We start from the raw sequence: 16859 nt of genomic DNA, 5'->3' as shown, positions 1-16859 counted from the left end.
TTTAATTTCAAGTGAAAAAATCCATCCTCACTCTCAGGGATTAGAAGAGTTTTTGATTCGGTTTTTGTATATAGGTGGTTGGTTGGTCGCCACATAAAAGTTTAAGTTTTAACACACACATCTGTTCAAAAGTAAGCTTTAAGAACTCATTTTTATTTCTTCCAATTATGAAAACTCTGTATGTGACAAAAGACACCTGGTTCCTCTAGATGCCACAACATGGCAGCAAACACTCCTGACACTTTGTATAAACACTGTAGTAAATAAAAAAGCTGTTGAAATCATCCATGTCTTCCCTCTTGCTGTTTCAAAATACTACCTGGCTTTTCATCAGAGATTGTTCATAAAATGTGCTTATGTCAATTCAAACTCAGTTTGTGCATGATTATTTCATTGTAACTATAATTTTAACCTCTCTTAAATGCTGTATCCTAAACTATGTTTACTTAAGGTAAATAGTAGGCTATATGCCCAAATACAGAGTGCTTAAGATTTAAAAAAAAAAAAAACGCAATACGTACCGAACCGCAGACCTCAAACCGCAATACGTACCGAACCGCGACTTTTGTGAACCGTGCCACCCCTACTGAATACTGATCCAAATAATACTGATTATTTCGTCCAGAATAATTCTGATCCAGGAACAGAATTCACACTGAACAATACTAATCCAGAAACATATTCAGCACAGAAGAATACTGATCATGGACTTAATATATCCTAATGAAGGAACAAAATTAAAAACAGATAATGGTGATCCAGGAATAGTGTTCACATTGAACAGCCCTGATCCAGGAACATGGCCATTTACTAAATAACACTGCTCTCGGAACAGCTTTATTGCTAAATTAATATTGATCAAGGAAGGGTGAATAATAATAGTACTGGCTGAGCAATAATAATAATACTTTTCCTTGTGGAGTTGGAGGAAGCAAGCCCATAATTCTGTTCACCGATTAACAGATTAAAAATTTAAGAAACATGGTGGACAGGGCTATATACAGTGGGGCAAAAAAGTATTTAGTCAGTCACCAATTGTGCAAGTTCTCCTACTTAAAAAGATGAGAGAGGCCTGTAATTTTCATCATAGGTACACTTCAACTATGAGAGACAAAATGAGAAAAAAAAATCCAGAAAATCACATTGTCTGATTTTTAAAGAATTTATTTGCAAATTATGGTGGAAAATAAGTATTTGGTCAATAACAAAAGTTCATCTCAATACTTTGTTATATACCCTTTGTTGGCAATGACAGAGGTCAAATGTTTTCTGTAAGTCTTCACAAGGTTTTCACACACTGTTGCTGGTATTTTGGCCCATTCCTCCATGCAGATCTCCTCTAGAGCAGTGATGTTTTGGGGCTGTCGCTGGGCAACACAGACTTTCAACTCCCTCCAAAGATTTTCTATGGGGTTGAGATCTGGAGACTGGCTAGGCCACTCCAGGACCTTGAAATGCTTCTTACGAAGCCACTCCTTCGTTGCCCGGGCGGTGTGTTTGGGATCATTGTCATGCTGAAAGACCCAGCCACGTTTCATCTTCAATGCCCTTGCTGATGGAAGGAGGTTTTCACTCAAAATCTCACAATACATGGCCCCATTCTTTCTTTCCTTTACACGGATCAGTCGTCCTGGTCCCTTTGCAGAAAAACAGCCCCAAAGCATGATGTTTCCACCCCCATGCTTCACAGTAGGTATGGTGTTCTTTGGATGCAACTCAGCATTCTTTCTCCTCCAAACACAAGTTGAGTTTTTACCAAAAAGTTCTATTTTGGTTTCATCCGACCATATGACATTCTCCCAATCCTCTTCTGGATCATCCAAATGCTCTCTAGCAAACTTCAGACGGGCCTGGACATGCACTGGCTTAAGCAGGGGGACACGTCTGGCACTGCAGGATTTGAGTCCCTGGCGGCGTAGTGTGTTACTGATGGTAGCCTTTGTTACTTTGGTCCCAGCTCTCTGCAGGTCATTCACTAGGTCCCCCCGTGTGGTTCTGGGATTTTTGCTCACCGTTCTTGTGATCATTTTGACCCTACGGGGTGAGATCTTGCGTGGAGCCCCAGATCGAGGGAGATTATCAGTGGTCTTGTATGTCTTCCATTTTCTAATAATTGCTCCCACAGTTGATTTCTTCACACCAAGCTGCTTACCTATTGCAGATTCAGTCTTCCCAGCCTGGTGCAGGTCTACAATTTTGTTTCTGGTGTGCTTTGACAGCTCTTTGGTCTTGGCCATAGTGGAGTTTGGAGTGTGACTGTTTGAGGTTGTAGACAGGTGTCTTTTATACTGATAACGAGTTCAAACAGGTGCCATTAATACAGGTAATGAGTGGAGGACAGAGGTAGCCTGGGCCCGCCCATCCTAAGCGTGACGCAACACGAGGGCCTGTTGCGAGCTTAGTCTGGCAAGGCAAGCTATCTACAGCTCTTCCAAGCTCCCGAAAAATCAGGAGCTAATCAACTTTGAGCATCTCTAATGGCCCTGGGTAGAGGCGTGTTCAAGGCAGTGACGTAGTAGAACTGCGACCGGAAGCCATAGATTGTTTACAGAATCTATGCCAGAAGCGCTTCATTCACTAGAAACATTACGAACATGGAGCAGCGGCAAGCCTTTGACACAGCGGTAGATGCTGTATTGAAAGCATTCAACGAGAAGTTCTCATTGAAAACGGAGCAAAGAGCAGCCCTGGAGGTATTTATCTTCTTCCTGTTACTCAAGCAGTTTCCGTTGCGTCACATACGTCAGAGGAAAGAGTGATGTGATTGGTTTAAGCTTCGTCACAGCCTTTTCTGGCTTCGACCAGTAGCAAACTGAGGCATTTCAGGGAGGCGGGTCAACCACGCCTTTGGGAAACGGTTGGGTTTAATATCTTTGCCAGACCAAATGCTCGCAGAGCTTTGAAGTCGCGTTAGCCAGACTAGGACAGAGGAGCCTCTTAAAGAAGTTGTTACAGGTCTGTGAGAGCCAGAAATCTTGCTTGTTTGTAGGTGACCAAATACTTATTTTACCGAGGAATTTACCAATTAATTCATTAAAAATCCTACAACGTGATTTCCTGGATTCTTTCCCCCCATTCTGTCTCTCATAGTTGAGGTATACCTATGATGAAAATTACAGGCCTCTCTCATCTTTTTAAGTGGGAGAACTTGCACAATTGGTGGCTGACTAAATACTGTTTGCCCCACTGTAACTATAAATGGACGTTTAAATGATGAGATAAAAATGTAGTATTTAAATTTTTACACAATATTGTAAAACCAATATTTAATATCAGCACATGCCTAAGTAAAAAAACCATCCAGGTTAATCAGAGTTCAACACTTTTCCTCCTCTCTGTTCTTTAGCACCGGACAGCCCCAAAGATCTGACGTTCTCTGATGTGGACAGCTCCTCAGTGCGCGTGACCTGGCAACCCCCACCTGGTCGTGTCACCTCGTACCGTGTCTTCTACTCAAGTCCAGAGACCGGAGAACGCGAGTGGACACCAGCTCCAAGCAGTAACGATAATGACGTGCTTCTCCAAAACCTGAAACCTGGAACCGAATACAGCGTCAAAGTGATCGCCAGGACCAACCTAGGCTCCGTCACAGAGTTGCAGGGAACACACACCACCAGTAAGACAGTGTCAAAAAGCGATGTGGGGATTTGGGTTTTTTTTTTTATATTATGCCAAAACTGCTACATTGAGTATAATTCATTAGATCATAAGACGTCACAGAATGAGAATGTAGCCAGAAATCATTGCTGAAAAACTGAAACAGCTCAGAAGCAGTCACATTTATTAAGAAAGCAGGAGGCTATGAATAGTGTTGTATGGCATGTATTTGCATACTGGAAACTGATTGGCTTTTATTATTCCCCCGCTGGCTTAAAGGTGTCAGGGTTTTGCTGGGATTCGAACCTGGTTCGTTGGTGTGATGATCTAGCAAACCCCCACTAGGCCACCAGGGGAATGACTCAAATGCAGAGGCGTGAGGCAGAAGTAGAAAAAGTAACAAAAGGTTTATTTATACTATGTACACTATATACAATCCAGGGCAAAACAAAAAAAACAAAAACAAAGAGTATAATTCAAAAAGAATAAGGCAAAAATGCAAAAGCTCAGAAGATCCACAAAACACAGTACAAAGGAAACTGGAGATAAACATAACAGCACAAAGACTCCGTGACAAGAGGACTGAACTCAGGGGTATAAATACACAAACTAATTAAGGACACAGGTGAAGATAATTAGGACTAACAGGCAATTAACAAAAACACAAAACACAGGAACAGTGGCGACCTCTAGAGGCCAAAATAAACAAGACACGAAAAGGAAATAACAGCGGCCTCTAGAGGCCAAAACAGTCCAAGTCCTAACAAAAGGCCCGAAGGGGGATTATGTCATGGCGATGGCTGTCTGTCTGTCCATTCGTCCGTCCTGGGAAGGGTGCTCACCTTCTGAAATCAACTCCTCTCACAATTTTTTTGGAGGAATTTCACGAAACTTGGTAAAAGGCCTTGTTATACGTCAGTAATACGCATATTGTTATTTTGTTCAATTTGGTTGCATTTTACCAGAGTTGTGGCCCTTGATTAACAACCTTGTACTTTCACAGTTTCATGAAGGGGTGTTTTCCTTCTGACATCAACTCCTCTCACAATTTTTGGACGAATTTCTCGAAGCTTGGCAAAAGGCCTTGTTATAGGACGGTAATACACATATTGCAATTTAGCTTCATTTGTGAAAATTTTCCCAGAGTTTTGACCCTTGATTAAATAACTTGTACTTTGACAATTTCATGAGGATGTACGTTCTTCTGAAATCAACTCCTCTCACAATTTGTGGAGGAATTTCACCAAACTTGGCAAAATGCTTTGTTATAAGACAGTTATACGCATATTGAAATTTCGTTATGCCCTTGATTATTAACAAACTTGTACTTTGGTGATTTCATCAAGGTGTGTTTGCTTTCTGAAATCAACTTCCCTCACAATTTTTGGAGGAATTTCATGTCATTTCAGTGTTTCCCCTAGAAAATGTTTGAAGGTGCGGTGGCAAGACCTGCGCTCAGACGTCCCACCCCAGTACGAGGATACGGGAGCATTCTGAGAAATTTTTTGACAAAACATTCGGAAAAAGGGCTGTGTTTAAAAACTCGCGTCGGTGTTGTACTTTCTGCAACAGTGTATGCTCGAATTAGGGATGGACATCACATAACCAATAGCCTAGATTAATCGATAATTGACCATTAAGAATTCCGTTAAGAAGAATGACGTTCATATTCATCGACAAAAATGAATAGCCTATAGGTTGTTGCGTTGTGCGTAGTGCAAGTCTTCAAGCAATGAATTTCGCTGTCTGTCACGGACAAACATTTGGCCGTACCCTGGCTTCAGTTACCTACGAGCTTCCGTAGCGTAGGTCAATCGCTTAAAAATCAACATGAAGCAGCACGGCAAAGTGTGGCGTGGGACCATTTTTAAATGTCCAAGTTTACTGTCATCACTATAATGGAGCGTATAAATACAATTCATCCACAACAAAAATGATGTAGCCTACCATTTGAACAGCGCGCACCGGAGCCTTGTAAAATGACGGTGGCGGTTCATCTCAATTCCAACTATCGACTCGGTGTTAGACTACGGACAAGAAGGAGCTGGAACGTCTCATTGTAAAACTAAGATAGTTAAATACAAACGTTATGGCTTTGGTTCTAAAAACACACCGAAGAGGGTCTGAAGTTTCAATATTTAGTGTATAGGCTATCAGATAGAACCTGTGGTTTGTATCCAAGGACGGCTTGCAAACCGCAAGATCTATAGTAAAACTAAAATATCTAAAAATAATTGATTACAAAGACGTGTTTTTATTATGAAAATAAATCGAAGAGGGTCTGAAATATTGATCTTAAGAGTATTTAGGCTTATCTGTAAATGGGATGATGGCGTCGTCCATTCACCTATATAGCCTATTAAAACACCGACGCCAGCCGCTATGGGATAGAATACGGCCGACGCCGGCCGCCATGGAATCTAATGGGATAAATTATAGCAATAATTATGATTACTTTAATATAAAGATGTTAATTATTATTCGATTATTCATCGTTAATTCTCCCGACAATCGGCGAAGAAAACGTAATCGAATGCCCATCCCTAGCTCGAATGACTTTTATTTTGCACGAATGAATCTTACCTGCCCAGTTTCTTCATCTGTCGCCTTTCTTTTTTTGGCGAAATACTTCAACAAGCTCATCTGCAATTGAAAGATATCACGTTGACGTTATCAGTCGACTTAATTAAGCTCAAATAAAAGCTAGCGCTCTGGCGATAGGCTGTAATGAAATCGAAAAAACTGCCATTACATTTCTCACGAACTATATCTGGAAAATGCCAAACGATAATCTATCTAGAAGATCTATGTAGTTGTTTACATGTGGATATTCATCCCCTCAGTTTGTGAACGGACTAATCTACCACAGAAGACCGGGAGGCCAAACGAGACGTCTCCGCAGTAGTCAGTACTCAGTATGTAACATAACGTGGCCTAACATAGTTTTACATAACGTAATCATGTGACATAACGAAACATAATTTCAAGTAACACTGGAAATATAAGGTAACATAACATCTGCTGTCTACTTTTCAAGAATTGTTCCCAACACTTACCTTTCCCAATTTGACAGCTGAAGTGACAGCCGCGTAGCAGTTAGTTTACCTCAGGTTGGCTTGGCTACGCTGCTCCAGGCGGAACGTTGTCCAATCAGAGTCCACGGCGACCTGTGGAAACCAATCAAGTAACTGCTAGCTCGGCCAGTGGAACTGCGCTTCGCCCCAAACGCAAAGACTGGGCAAGCAACGGATAATGTAGTTGAATACATATAGCTCCTAGGGGTATTCCTGAAGGTGCGGCGGCAAAAATCAAGGTGCGGCGGCCCGCCGCAGCCAATTGTACATAGCGGAAACGCAGCATTTGGCAAAAAGCTTTTTTATCCTCCACTGGCCGAAAGGCCCGAAGGGAGATTATGTCGTGGCGATGTCTGTCTGTCCGTCCGTCCCGGGAAAGGTTACGTTTGTGAAAATTTTCCCAGAGTTTTGACCCTTGATTAAATAACTTGTACTTTGACAATTTCATGAGGGTGTACATTCTTCTGAAATCAACTCCTCTCACAATTTTTGGAGGAATTTCATGAAACTTGACAGGATTCTTTATTTGATGCAGCAACACTTACCTCAGGCACCTGTCCAATAGGGACTCTGGTTTCCAGTAAGATATTCAGTTGCCCTGTTTCTTAAAAGGATTGCACCAGTGATTTTTAAAAAAAGATATTTTAGAGAAATTTGTGTCAATGGATGAAGGTCTATAATCCTTTAGAGTAACTTTTTTGTCTAAGGTACAGTTGTGTTCAAAATAATAGCAGTGTGTTTAAAAACGTGAGTAAAGCTCAAAATCCTTATAATAGTTTTTATTTCTATGCATTGGGAACACTGCACATTATATTCTACATCAAAACATGAAGAAAAATGTATCAATATTTTAATTACTTTACAGAAAATGAAGAAAAATGAACATTGGGCTGTTCAAAAAAATAGCAGTGTCTGCATTTTTCATTACAAACTCCAAATATTTACTGTATAAACTGAAAAAATCTTAAGGATTTAGTATTCCTGTGAATCACTAAACTAATATTTAGTTGTATAACCACGGTTTCTGAGAACTTCTGGCACCTGTGAACAGGTATTCCAGCCCAGGATGATTTGCCAACATTCCACAATTCCTCTGCATTTCTTGGTTTTGCCTCAGAAACAGCATTTTTGATGTCACCCCACAAGTTTTCTATCGGATTAAGGTCCGGGGATTGGGCTGGCCACTCCGTAACTTTCATTTTGTTGGTCTTGAACCCTGATGCTGCTCGCTTACTGGTGTGTTTGGGGTCGTTGTCTTGTTGAAACACCCATTTCAAGGGCATTTCCTCTTCAGCATAAGGCAACATGACCTCCTCAAGTATTTTGATATATGCAAACTGATCCATGATCCCTGGTATGCGATAAATGGGCCCAACATCATAGTAAGAGAAACATTCCCATATCATGATGCTTGCACCACCATGCTTCACTGTCTTCAGAGTGTACTGTGGCTTGAATTCAGTGTTTGGGGGTCGTCTGAAAAACTGTCTGCGGCTCTTGGACCCAAAAAGAACAATTTTACTTTCATCAGTCCACAAAATGTTTCTCCATTTCTCTTTAGGCCAGTCGATGTGTTGTTTGGCAAATTGTATCCTCTTCAGCACATCTTTTTTTTTTTAACAGTGGAACTTTGCGGGGGCTTCTTGCCGATAGATTAGCTTCACACAGGCGTCTTCTAATTGTCACAGTACTCACAGGTAACTTCAGACCGTCTTTGATCACCCTGGAGCTGATCATTGGCTGAGTCTTTGCCATTCTGGCTGTTCTTCGATCCATTCGAATGGTAGTCTTCTGTTTTCTTCCACGTCTCTCTGGCTTTGCTGTCCATTTTAAAGCACTGGAGCTCATTTTAGCTGAGCAGCCCATCATTTTCTGCACTTCTTTACAGTATACGTTTTACCTCTCCAATCAACGTTTTAATCAAAGCACGCTGTTCTTCTGAACAATGTCTGGAACGACCCATGTTTCTCAGGTTTTCAGAGAGAAATGGATGTACAACATGTGCTGGCTTCATCCTTAAATTAGGGCCACCTGACTGACATCTGTTTTTTCACAGAATGAATGATCTCACTAATTAAACTCCACACTGCTATTATTTTGAACACGTCCCTTTCACTTAATTATTCGATTACACAGACTCGGGAGCATGCATATCATGAATGTTGGGTCTGTTGGTTTTCTATGACTCTGCTACACCTACTGGTAAATTATTTGCCATGTAGTAATATAATTTCCACCAAAAACAGTGACTGATCTGGTTAGTCGTGTTGGACTGCTATTATTTTGAACACAAGTGTATATCAAAATTGTATTATGACTCAAAACAAAAATGCACTGTGCAAACGTGAAACAAACATCATACACATCTCTTGATTTTTAAGGAAATTTAAAAGTTATGCTTAGAATAAAATATGCACTGTAAGACATTTACCATCTATATACACTCCACCCCCTGCAGCTGCAGCTGTCCCTGCCCCCACCAACATCCAGTTCGGAGACGTGGGCCCCTCGTCCTTCGTGGTGCTCTGGAGGGCACCGGGCATCAAGCTGAACGGATACAATGTCCGTGTGACACCAAAAAACATCATCGCACCGGCAAAAGAGCTGACCGTAGCTCCTGATGCCATGCAGGTCACCGTCACTGGACTTCTGGTAAACAAAAAAAATCCCTTATTTGTTTGATTGCACAGACTATTTCCAGTCATGAAAAGGTTAGCCTTTAAATAAACAAACAAATAAATAAATAATTGAATGTAGCTCTTTTAAAGAAATATATTTCCAAAGAGGTCAAAAATGAAATGTGGGTGTCTATTGTAACAATAACGCAATCCAAAATAAAAACAAAAACACCTTGTTATAAATTACTTTATAGCAATTACTGTGTTTTGTCTTAAGGGTGTACAAACATTTGCTAATCAGAATTTAACCTAGTATATATTCATTATTTTGGGTTGGCCCTTTAACAAGAAGACTTTTCCATGTTTATGTCACATATTTGCATCAGCAAAGGAAGTGGCCCCATTCTCCACCCCTGTTGTACTCTTATATACTGTATGATTTATATAAAGTTTTGTACAAATGTTCCAGGTGTCCACAGTGTACAGGGTGCAGGTGTATGCGCTGCAGGGCTCAGCCAGGAGCCTACCGCTCATCGGAGAGGTCACTACAACTGAAGGTAAAGACGTTCATATAACACGATTCATTATAATTACCATTTCATTAAGATTTTATTAATGTTATGGTTATCACTGTGGTGCAAGCACTGATTTGCAATTGGACTTCTGAGTTTGGCAGCTTACTTTAAAATCTTTTTAAATCTGTTGAGTCTATAGATAATCATTTCAAGATCAGCATTTCATGTAAGAACAAAACATCATGATGGCAGACTCCAGGAATGTCAATATGAAGACTGACAACAAAAGTAGCAAGTAGCAATCAACGGGGTCCAAGCACTGTTTTTGAAAATTGCAGTTTACAGTTATTTTGTAAATTGCAATTTAAAAAAAATTAAAAATAAAAAAAATTGTAAATTTGCAATTTACAATTATTAGCTGTTTGGCAGAAGAAGCAATTAACAAATGTTTTCATGATTCACTCAGAGTGGAAATAATTTGCCACAAGATATATATATATATATATATATATATATATATATATATATATATATATATATATATATATATATATATTTTTTTTTTAAATTTGTTTTTTACACAGTAGTGGATTTCTGGTGTCGAGAAAGCATACCAGAGTGTAGAGTTGTGACCCTTTTTTGTGTTGTAGCACCCCCTAGTGGACAAAATATATTTATGAAAAATCAGCTATTTTAACTGTGAAGATGACACAAATTTATTGACCTTTGGGAACTGAAGAGTTTGATCAAAACTCTCTGAACAAGTAATGATCAGAATTGTATTAAAGATACTACGCATGTGACTTCTGCTTGTGTAACCTACATCACGTGTGCACTTGCAGCGTTTTACAGCAGTTTGAAGTGTTTATATGGTTCAGCAAGCAATGTACCCGGTAATATTATCTTAGTAACTCCATCAAGTAAGACAACAGGCATTAAGAGGGAAGTGTCTAGGGGAAGTGGACAAAGTTAGACAGCATGAGTGTGTGTGGGTAAACCAAAATATTTAACCTTAAGCCTGTCTCTCACTGGCTTGGCAGACATCAGCCCTCCCCGGCGCCCTCGCATCAACGAAGTGAAAGACACGAGCATTACACTTAGCTGGCGTGCCAAGGTCGAGCCAATAACAGGCTTCCTGATTGAGGCCAAGCCCGTCTCAGGAAACTATCCAACCATCAGGAAGGAGGTTCCAGCTGAACACCGCAGTGCTGTCATTACAGGTCACGTTTTGCTCATTAAAGGGCAATATTTAATATTTAGGGATAGTTAACATTAATGTTACTGAGGTGGCTAGAACTAAATAACAACACGGACCCTACTAGCTGCTGACTCTTTACAACTATTTATTTATTTAGGTATTTTTCACCAAACATGAATCATGTCCAAGCTCTGTGTGGTGTGTTTCAGGTCTTCAGCCTGGCACTACTTACGTCATCCACATCTACACAGTGAATGGAGACAAACGCAGTGCACCTTTCACCATCTCCGCCAGCACAAGTACCATATCTCTCACACACAGCTTTCAAATTTGATTCCGAATAAATACTCAACTGAAGAAAAAAAAAATTCACCAAAACATTATAAGCTTCAGTGTTTGAAATATTATTTGGTCATCCATGCTCTTGACTCACTGCATGTTCATGCGTGTTTCCCTAGTTGGTTCGGCCCTCCAACCCCCTACTGACCTCCAGTTCCTGGCTCTAAATCCAAACTCCATCAGCTTCAGCTGGCAGCCGCCCACCAACCACATCACAGGATATTACATCACCTACGAGGAAGAAGGAGGCAACCCACGTGAGCTCACGCCACGCCCACACGCTGGCATCAACTACGCTACCATCACAGGTACGTTAACTGATACCACGTGGTTTTATAAACTCCTGAGTATCACAAGAAAAGCATTTCCATTTGAATAACACAATACTTGATGCACTATATATTCATATATAGGGTGATGGAAGATGATGTTTGGAGTAGCGTGTGTGTTGATGTCCAGATGTTGTCTCGTCAGGATATTCAGTGTTGATGTGATTTGTAGGTCTGAAACCAGCCACTGTGTACATCATTAAGATCGTTGCTCTGCAGAACACACTGAGAAGTCCACCACTGGTGGGCAAGGCCACAACACGTAAGTACACACACACAGCCTTCCATTTATAATAAAGGTGTACAGGTGCTGGTCATATACCGTATTTTCCGGACTATACGTCGCTCCGGAGTTTAAGTCGCATCAGCCAAAAAATGCATTATGAAGACGAAAAAAACATATATACGTCGCACCGGACTACAAGTCGCACTTTTTTGAAGGGTTATTCTATCCATAGAATCTGTGATTCTATCTGATAAGCGGCGCGTGGTTACTGCGCGACTGCATTGTTTATTTAATAAACGAACAGCTGAGCAGTGATAACGCGCCCTTTGCCCTGTAAGTAGCCTAGTCTGATTATTTTAAATATCTACTACTATCTTTAATACTATCACTATCGTTATTACTAATAGCCTATATTATTATTATAACTAATATTAGTAGCCTATTACTGATGCATTAATCAGTTTGCTTTTAGAATATTTTTACCGGTAGGGCTTATTATCGCCCCATGGCTCTTTCATCTGTGTTATTAAAGCTGTAGTCATCATCGAGGAGTGTCATTCTTCATTTTTGTCGAATTTTATTTCATCAAATCAGAGGCCAAGTAGGCTATAGGTATATCATCTCCAAAGACAGGTACGGTAGTAAAAAAAAAAAAAAAAACCGCTCAGAGAAATAAACAAGCAGAAAGTGCGCCTGCCAGTTAACGTCATATCAGATAAAAACATTAAACGTTATTCAGACCATTAACCCCATAACATCGGAGACGAAGAATAAAGTTCATCTTGGAAGGAGAGTTATTTTTAAAAATGCAAAACAAAATCATTTATAATAGCCCAGAGAAAAACTGGCTGAATATGTACCGTAACATCAAGTTATTCAATAGCCTATAGGCCGAAAAACAGGGCTTAATTTGAGCCGGAACATGACGGAACAAGATCCGTAACCTCCGTTGTCGGATCCGGCAGCTATTTTCATTTCATTCGGTGTTCCGGCAGCTATTTAAATGGATCAGATCACCTCCGTGACCATCACAAAGGGAAAAAAATCAAACAATAAATTAAATAAGTAAATAAAAATGTGTTTAGTGTTCGGTTTTGATTTTGATATCTGTTGTTGATTTCTCTCCTATGACATCCACAAAATCTATGCGAAACGGGAGGAGGGAGGGACATGAGGTGTATACTTCCGCTCAGTAAAACACCAGGTTTTTTGTAGCTGTTAGCTTGCGCTGTGGAAAAAATGCCAAAAAAAACCAAGAAAGCTTACTAAAATTTTTAAAATGAATTCTCCAACTTGTTTTGTAAACCCTTTATTTCTTAACTATTACTTGAATTGATTGCACTTATGTTTGCTGGCACTGCTTTTAATGAGCAGGAGAAAAACAGGGAGGGCTCGGAAAACAACCGCAGGTTGGAATCAAACCCGGGTCCCCGGATTTATGGTATGGCGCCTTATCCACCTGAGCCACAAAGTCTGGCTGGCACTGCTTTTAAATCCCCTACTTAAATCCTTAAAATGAGTCATTTAACTCATGTCTTGCGTGATCTGATCTCCAATGGTGAAATAAACCAGTTGTGATATGAGTACAGTCTGTTATTTTAGAAGATAAATTTAATATATAGCCTGTTAAAAAATATTTTATAACATAATATCACGACATATTACTGTCTGTAACTGTTCGTCACTAAAGCGTTTTCTAAGATCATAATGTCTGATATTATTATTATTATTTTTTTACACACACAATAAGCGAGTGTGCGTAAAGTTATAGTAAACCACCCCCCGCCTTTTTTTTTTTTTTGAGTCGCCAGACCCACCCACCTCCTGCGTTCCGGGACCTCCCACTTCACAAATTAAGCACTGCCTAAAATCATTACATAACTTATTTAAATAACTATAGGCCTATCATTAATAATAAAACACAGGTCAGTCAAGTTTATCAAGCTGACGATTTCACTCCAAATCAGCAAATCCATTGAATTCCTCATCCTCGGTGTCGCTTCTGAACAACTCTGCCAACTCCAGCGGCAGACGAAGCGCCGTTTCCTCTTCTTCTGCGTGGCTGTCGTCAGACTCGGCATCAGCTCCAGTTATTCCGCGGTGAAAAAAAAAACATATATACGTCGCACCAGAGTATAAGTCGCATGGCCAGCCGAACCATGAAAAAAAGTGCGACTTATAGTCCGAAAAATACGGTAATTAGAATATCATGAAAAAGTTGATTTATTTCAGTAATTCCATTCAAAAAGTGAAACTTGTATATTATATTCATTCATTACACACAGACTGATATATTTCAAATGTTTATTTCTTTTAATGTTGATGATTATAACTGACAACTAATGAAAACTCCAAATTCACTATCTGAGAAAATTAGAATATTGTGAAAAGGTTCAATATTGAAGACACCTGGTGCCACACTCTAATCAGCTAATTAACTCAAAACACCTGCAAAGGCCTTTAAATGGTCTCTCAGTCTAGTTCTGTAGGCGATACAATCATGGGGAAGACTGCGGACTCGACAGTTGTCCAAAAGACGACCGTTGACACCTTGCACAAGGAGGGCAAGACACAAAAGGTCATTGCTAAAGAGGCTGGCTGTTCACAGAGCTCTGTTTCCAAGCGCATTAATAGAGAGGCGAAGGGAAGGAAAAGATCTCATCTCATCTCATTATCTGTAGCCGCTTTATCCTGTTCTACAGGGTCACAGGCAAGCTGGAGCCTATCCCAGCTGACTACGGGCGAAAGGCGGGGTACACCCTGGACAAGTCGCCAGGTCATCACAGGGCTGACACATAGACACAGACAACCATTCACACTCACATTCACACCTACGGTCAATTTAGAGCCACCAGTTAACCTAACCTGCATGTCTTTGGACTGTGGGGGAAACCGGAGCACCCGGAGGAAACCCACGCGGACACGGGGAGAACATGCAAACTCCACACAGAAAGGCCCTCGCCGGCCCCGGGGCTCGAACCCAGGACCTTCTTGCTGTGAGGTGACAGCGCTAACCACTACACCACCGTGCCGCCCCGAAGGAAAAGATGTGGTAGAAAAAAAAGTGTAGAAGCAATAGGGATAACCGCACCCTGGAGAGGATTGTGAAACAAAACCCATTCAAAAACGTGGGGGAGATTCACAAAGAGTGGACTGCAGCTGGAGTCAGTGCTTCAAGAACCACCACGCACAGATGTATGCAAAACGTGGGTTTCAGCTGTCGCATTCCTTGTGTCAAGCCATTCTTGAACAAGAGACAGCGTCAGAAGCGTCTCGCCTGGGCTAAAGACAAAAAGGACTGGACTGCTGCTGAGTGGTCCAAAGTTATGTTCTCTGATGAAAGTAAACTTTGCATTTCCTTTGGAAATCAAGGTCCCAGAGTCTGGAGGAAGAGAGGAGAGGCACAGAATCCATGTTGCTTGAGGTCCAGTGTAAAGTTTCCACAGTCAGTGATGGTTTGGGGTGCCATGTCATCTGCTGGTGTTGGTCCACTGTGTTTTCTGAGGTCCAAGGTCAACGCAGCCGTCTACCAGGAAGTTTTAGAGCACTTCATGCTTCCTGCTGCTGACCAACTTTATGGAGATGCAGATTTCATTTTCCAACAGGACTTGGCACCTGCACACAGTGCCAAAGCTACCAGTACCTGGTTTAAGGACCATGGTATCCCTGTTCTTAATTGGCCAGCAAACTCGCCTGACCTTAAAGTGCCATTCCACCATTGGATGTATTCTTTGGCATAAAATACAATATATTTTATGACAACATGACTAGACAGAGAAATCTTTTAGCTTCAAAATGATATATCAAACATAATTTTTTGACAACGACAAGAATATTAATTTTGCGACCAAAGTCACCTACCCTTTTTAATTTCCGCGCGGTAGTGAAACGTGATGTCATCGGCAGGTTCCCCTTCTTGTGTACCACGTGTCGGTCTATTTTTAGACCAGGAAACCCCCAAAGTGAGAGAGTCATTTCTCCTCGTATATGGGGGCCAAAAAAATTGCGAACCATTTTGAGTTAATCTTTCAGTTAGCTAGATTTATTGGTATTAGCTAGATTTATTGGTATTATTTTTATCGTGTTCTGTCCGCCATTGCTGATAATATGTGCCACGTCACACGTCACGTGGTACACAAGAAGGGGAACCTGCCGATGACATCACGCGCGGAAATTAAAAGGGTAGGTGACTTTGGTCGCAAAATTAATATACTTATCGTTGTCAAAAAATTATGTTTGATATATCATTTTGAAGCTAAAAGATTTCTCTATCTAGTGATATCAGTTATATATGTTGTCAAAATATATTGTATTTTATGCCAAAGAATACATCCAATGGTGGAATGGCACTTTAACCCCATAGAAAACCTATGGGGTATTGTGAAGAGGAAGACGCGATACACCAGACCCAACAATGCAGAAGAGCTGAAGACCACTATTGCCCCTTTTCCACCAAAGCAGTTCCAGGGCTGGTTCGGGGCCAGTGCTTAGTTTGGAACCGGGTTTTCTGTTTCCACTGACAAAGAACTGGCTCTGGGGCCAGAAAAACCGGTTCCAGGCTAGCACCAACTCTCTGCTGGGCCAGAGGAAAGAACCGCTTACGTCAGCGGGGGGGGCGGAGGTGTTAAGACCAACAACAATAACAAGACCGCGAAAGATCGCCATTTTTAAGCGACGAGAAGCAGCAGCTGTACAAACGCGAAGTCATCCATTATTATTGTTGTTGTTGCCGCTGCTGCTTCTTCCGCATTGTTTTTGCTTTGATATTCGTGCCAAGGTTTATGTAAACGTGGCACCGTAACTGACGCATACACCGACGTAACTGACGTATACAGCGACATAATGACGTATACAGCGACGTAATGACGTGGCTCCACTTAGCACCGCGAGCTATGGAAAAGCAAACTGGTTCTCAGCTGGCTCGCAAGTTGAACGAGTTGTGAACCAGCACTGGCCTCGAACC

At 41.0% G+C, this 16859-nt stretch overlaps 1 protein-coding gene across 5 annotated transcripts in view; it reads left to right on the top strand.

The window, feature by feature from the left end:
• fn1b (fibronectin 1b) overlaps nucleotides 1-16859 on the top strand; it is a 129527-nt gene that overhangs the window by 104893 nt on the left and 7775 nt on the right. For all 5 annotated transcript variants that reach the window (XM_060898458.1, XM_060898457.1, XM_060898460.1 and 2 more), the window contains 7 exons: nucleotides 3347-3616; nucleotides 9130-9323; nucleotides 9759-9846; nucleotides 10845-11024; nucleotides 11212-11301; nucleotides 11461-11649; nucleotides 11843-11932. In XM_060898458.1, coding sequence (XP_060754441.1) covers nucleotides 3347-3616; nucleotides 9130-9323; nucleotides 9759-9846; nucleotides 10845-11024; nucleotides 11212-11301; nucleotides 11461-11649; nucleotides 11843-11932 — 1101 coding nt within the window. The remainder of the gene's footprint in view (nucleotides 1-3346; nucleotides 3617-9129; nucleotides 9324-9758; nucleotides 9847-10844; nucleotides 11025-11211; nucleotides 11302-11460; nucleotides 11650-11842; nucleotides 11933-16859) is intronic.

This window comes from Neoarius graeffei, chromosome 18 (genome assembly GCF_027579695.1).
Source record: "Neoarius graeffei isolate fNeoGra1 chromosome 18, fNeoGra1.pri, whole genome shotgun sequence".
Classification (NCBI taxonomy): Eukaryota; Metazoa; Chordata; class Actinopteri; order Siluriformes; family Ariidae; genus Neoarius; species Neoarius graeffei.
The sequence above is the reverse complement of the archived record's forward strand: the minus strand, read 5'-3'. Positions and strand labels throughout refer to the sequence as shown.